The sequence below is a fragment of the Terrapene carolina genome, unplaced genomic scaffold, assembly GCF_002925995.2.
Source record: "Terrapene carolina triunguis isolate 2854851 unplaced genomic scaffold, T_m_triunguis-2.0 Scaffold113, whole genome shotgun sequence".
NCBI lineage: Eukaryota > Metazoa > Chordata > Testudines > Emydidae > Terrapene > Terrapene triunguis.
In genome coordinates this window covers 6078329-6083627 of record NW_020664464.1, presented here as the reverse complement: position 1 = coordinate 6083627, position 5299 = coordinate 6078329, and the positions used below count along the sequence as shown (strand labels likewise).

At 36.3% G+C, this 5299-nt stretch overlaps 1 protein-coding gene across 1 annotated transcript in view; it reads left to right on the top strand.

Moving 5' to 3' along the window:
* Positions 1 to 4305, top strand: part of MLLT3 (MLLT3 super elongation complex subunit) — a 208000-nt gene extending 203695 nt beyond the window's left edge. Inside the window, exon 12 of the mRNA XM_024193138.2 lies at positions 3084 to 4305. Coding sequence (XP_024048906.1) covers positions 3084 to 3215 — 132 coding nt within the window. The 3' untranslated portion in view covers positions 3216 to 4305. The remainder of the gene's footprint in view (positions 1 to 3083) is intronic.
* The last annotated feature ends 994 nt before the right edge of the window (positions 4306 to 5299 follow it).

The window sequence follows — 5299 nt, the reverse complement described above, 5'->3', positions numbered from 1 at the left end:
CGATTGCCAGCCGCCGAACTAGCGGCTGGGTGTAGACATACCCTAAGAAAAAGTTTACATAAATATCTTCAGTCTTGACCTGTCCAGGATTTAAAGAAATCTCCTTAACAGTTGCCCATATAAAAAAATTCTACACAAATATCCACATTTTCAAGATCAGCAATGTCCTGAATATTTTTATAGTGTCAAATGTACCAAAGTTTTTTTTAAAATAGTTTAAGTTAAGTTCATTAGTTTCTCTTGTAAATCGGGGAGCTAAATTCACCTATATACTCTTTGCTCATGCTTTAGGTTCCAAAATCCCCTCACATCTGTAATATTTGACAGTTGCATTTGCAGAGTAGTTAAATGATATTGTGCCAAGAAGTTTCAAGTGCATTTGAAACTCTTGGGGAAATAGACATTTGAACTGAACCTTTTTCTTTCAATATACTAAACAAAGAGGTTATTTTTCCTCTTCCTCAGAAAATGAAATATATGCTTCTGTTTGTTCCTTTTCTGCTTCCTCTCATCCTAATACTGAGTGTGAAGGCTTTTTTCTATAAAATCCATAAAACGCTATTTATTACACTATTGGGTTGCCAAGCACAATCCAGTTAGCCAAGACAGAGTTGTCTGACCTCAATAATGCTGCTATAGAAATTCATTCTGTAAGCGTGACAATTATGTGTGTGTTCTTTCAAGGAAATTCATATCCACAGTTAATTACCAATCAGTCATCTCACTGTTTAGGAACTGAGTCGTGAGAATAAACTCTAAAGTGGAAGATGAAGTTTCTTTAGACAAATTAGAAGTTTCTTCTATTTACTGGCATTGACTTTTTAAAAGATCCAACTCAGGAAAGCTAGAGTTGTAATGTTTGAAGTCAGGGAATGAAGAATAATCTCTTTGAAAAAGGGCTAACTTCTAAACAATGGAATAAATCCCTTGCAACAAGGATTTGCTCCATATAACTTGATTCTTGGGCTGGGATAAGGAATTCTCTACCCCAACTAAATGAGCTGTGTATAGCTTGGGTGTGGCTAAACATGTGGAATGGACATGACAATGAGTGTGTTCTAAATTCCCAGACAGCTAGAGATGGAAAGAATGTGGAGAGAAGTAGTGGTCCTCTCTGCTCCCTCTGTGACTTTATTCCAGATAATCCATGTGATTGTAGATTCACTGGGGTTGCAGCTGCCATGGTACCACATCTCCCTCAGTGTGCCAGCTGAAAGAGGTGCCTTGGGGTTCTGCCTAATGAAAAGCAGGTGCATGTGGAGTCTGATTCCATGAGCTATCACTCGCCCCTTCCTCACTGGCAACATTTAACAAATAATGGTATTCCTCTCCTAAGTGTGACTAGTTTGTCTAGTTACACGCCATATAGCATACATTATTCAGAGTTAAATTTTATAGAAAATCAGCTTTCAGCATAACTGCTCCTTCCAGATATAAATGATCATTTACGCAGGCTATGTCTACACTGTCAATTGAATGGCAAAACTTTTGTCTTTGTTAAACCCCCCCTTTCTCCACCCCCCACCCGAAAGACAAAAGTTTTGCTGCGACAAGTGCCAGTGTGAACAGCATGTTGTTGGCAGGAGCACTTTCCTGCCGACAATGCAAATCCTACTCATTGGGAGTAGAAGTTTTTTGTTGGCAGGAGAGCCGACAAACAGCACCTACACTGCACGACTTTTAGCGGCACAGCTGTGATGACACAGCCATGTCGCTAAAAGCTGTGTAGTATAGACCTAGCCTTAGTGTGAAATGAACTAGCTCACTTATGCTCTTCACCATTCCTGGCAAGACCCCACCACCCCTTTTCTGACGGGACATGTCTGAACACTAGGTAATCTGAGCCATATGTGTCTCACCAGGTAAAGGAGTTTCCCCTTGTCTTCCTGATGAGATTAGTTTGTGGTTTAACTTTAAACACCTGTTTTGGTTTACAATATATCATACTTGATGTAGAGTTGTTAATCCAAAAGATGTAGCATATATTCCTGGAATTAACAATTGATGCAAGATCTGTTGAGATTTCCACTGTAACTGAACTTGTGAAGTTGTGTTTTGTGAAGTTTTGTTTTAAACTGGTAACTATTTTGTAAGGATTGTTCCCCCCCCTCCAAGAGTTTATGGGGTCCCAACAGTCATCAAAGGCCAAGTATTACATAATAAGCTTGATAATGTTATCGAAGTGTCAGGTAAACCAGACCCACGTATGGGAAAACAGACACCAAACATACATAAGACATTTTATAAACAAATATATTATTATTTTATATTTGGTGCCCCTAGGTGGACATGACTCCATTATGCTAGGGCAGTACAAATACATAAAAATGCCGTCTCTGTCCGAAACAGTTTACAATCTATTATTAGTAGATTTAAATATACACAGATTATATAATTTAGTTTTAATGTAAGTATATTTATTGACGTAGCTTACGTAGTGCCTCTTTCCTTCTCTTTTACCATTTTGTCTTAGCCTGTGGTACTCAATTTCTGTCTTGTAAAACTCTTTGACCTTGTTTTCCTCTTTAAAGGTAAACATATTACAAATGTTTGTACTTGCAAAAGGTTTAATACCAATCATGTCCTGTAATAACAGAATTCCTAGCTATGAGCCAGATAAATGCGCTAGACACAAATTTTACCTCCACACCTCTCAAAGATTTTTTAAAATAATTAGTTAGCGATTTGTAAAAGGCTTTTAAGATTAAAAAAAAAACTCTTCTCAGTGCTAATAATTATTGTTAGGTGTTAATTCCAGCTGGAAATTAGCTGAATCTAGAGTTTGGCCTTAGTTTTGGATACCCTTATTGGTTATGTTCTGGGGAAATAAACAGTTGTAGTTTGAATTAAGATTCTGTTTTGTCAAAACTATTAGAACTTCAGGGGAGGGATGGAAGGGGAAATTAACATAAAAGGTTCTGATTTTGTTCCATTTGTTGTTTTGGAATTGTGGTCTTGTGGACTTGTTCATATTCATTATACAGTAATACTTTAGTAGGAGTATTCAATTGTGCAGTACATCGTAAAAATATGAAATGGGTGGAATTTTCACCTAAATATTCTTTTTCTCTTTCTCCTCCCAGATTGTAAACCTTATAGAAGAAACTGGACACTTTCATATCACAAACACAACCTTTGACTTTGACCTTTGCTCACTGGACAAAACCACAGTCCGTAAACTACAGAGTTACCTGGAAACATCTGGAACATCCTGAGGATACAGCATCTGGCTGCATCAAAAACTGTTTTTTAAATAAAACATTCAAAGTGATGCAACCAAAATGGGAAAAAAATAAACCAACCCTCTTCAGCTTTATTTTTCTTTAAAGCCAGTCATCATCTCTTGATAAAGGAGAGGAAAAGTGACAAGACTCAGAGGATCGCTCTTCTCACCAAGGAAATGCTCTGGAAGAGTTAGCCTGGATAGCCTTGAAAAAAAAAACACACAAAAAAACCACAAAAAAACTTGTTCTTAATGAATGTGTATGGTATCATGTATCTCTCTGTGGTGTTCCAGTCCACAAGACGAATGCATGTTCAACACACTGCCTTATTACATAACTGATCTATTTATTATTGCATACATATATTCTAAAGTCATTGAGGGAATGACGCTACCAGATGTTACAAGTACTCGGGTTCCATGTATGCTCCTTTGATGCAGCACCATCACAAGCCTAATAACCTTACTCATGTTAAAATGCCACTTATTGCTGACTTTCTCTAGTCACTTAAAACACTATAGTCTTGTTTCCACTTTTGCAGTTCCAGGAAACAAGGTATGAAGTGGGGGACCAAAAAGTGGCCCTAATATTTGTCTCCAGTCTGCCACAGTGGGTTGGACAACAGGTCCTTGGCTCTATCCATTTATTGATCTTAGACCATGGTAAAAAATGCACCAAATAGGATCATATGACTTGCTGTCTAGCCTTAGTCAATAAACCAGTAGGACTTGTAACAAAAAAGTGTTACTGTGTACTGTCCTGAATCCAGCATTGTTTGTCATCAACATTCTTGTGTCTGTTTTAATGTTATAATATTAGATATATATAAAAGTGAAGGTGTTCTACAGGATCACCATAAAAGGAGGAATACTGGTCCTGTTTTCTAAGGAAATGTTGTAAGAAAATTCTTAATTTGGAGCTATTTATTACTGCGAGTTTCAATACTCTTCTGCTGCCAGTGTCTGACTCACCTTTACCATAAAAACTGTTGGCATAGTATTTTTGTTTGTTCATACAGTACATGGTCTGATTAGACTTTTTTTTTTACATCTGATAAATTAAAATCCTTTCTTTGAAAAAATATCTTTGTTGTTATACAGTGACATGTTGGAATATATATATATCTAGATAGATATATATAGATTCCAAATTTCAGTACCTGTTGAGTAATCTGCTTGCGTTTCCAGAAGGATTTCTTGTCTGTGAAAACAAATGTTCTTCCATGTACACTTCCTTAAAATGAGGAATATTTTGCATACATGTGCAGTCCAGAGAATTTACAAATAGTTTGAAATCAATGCTCTGTGATCTCATTATGATGATTTCATTACGAAACCGTCACCTCTTTATGGGAAATTAAACTCTTGATCCTGATGAAAAGAGAATGCAATTAAGAAATACTTCTGGATCCGAAGGTTTGTTCAGCCTTAAGAAAACGTGTTTGCAGAGAGGCCAATATATTTCCCATGTATGCTTACATGCCAGATGTAGTATATTCATTCACAGTTGAACAACGGTAGTATCTGTATGTTTTATTGTTTCATGTACATGGTTTTGTGCAGTACAGTGAAACTAGAGTCCTGCTGGGGTTATTTCTTCATATTCAAATGGGAATTATTAACACTGTTTCTTTAAGTCCAAAGAAAATCGTATATTTTATTTTGGTTTTTTTTTTCAGTTTTTTAAATTTAAAATGTTGTTTAACCATACTCCCATGGAAAGTCTCTTTCAGGCTTCCAAAAGAACAAGTGTACTTTTTTCAGTAATGTTATGACTCTTATTGACGATTGGCATGAAACATACTTGAAGCGTTATGTTGTTAAGTCCACGTCTCAATGTGCAATTGTTGTGGGAAACGTCTTTAAAAATCATTTTGACATCGGGAGGATGATGATGGGAGGGTGGGGAAGGCATGTTGGAGGGTGGGGTTAATTTTTGTCAACATTTTATATGAAAATGTTTTGAAATCTAAAAGCAATCTTTAAAAAAGTCTTTGAACTAATAGTGCACATTCAACTTACTACCTTTTTAGTTAAATCAGATACATGTGGAGTCTGGTCCATTTTGACTTTTCT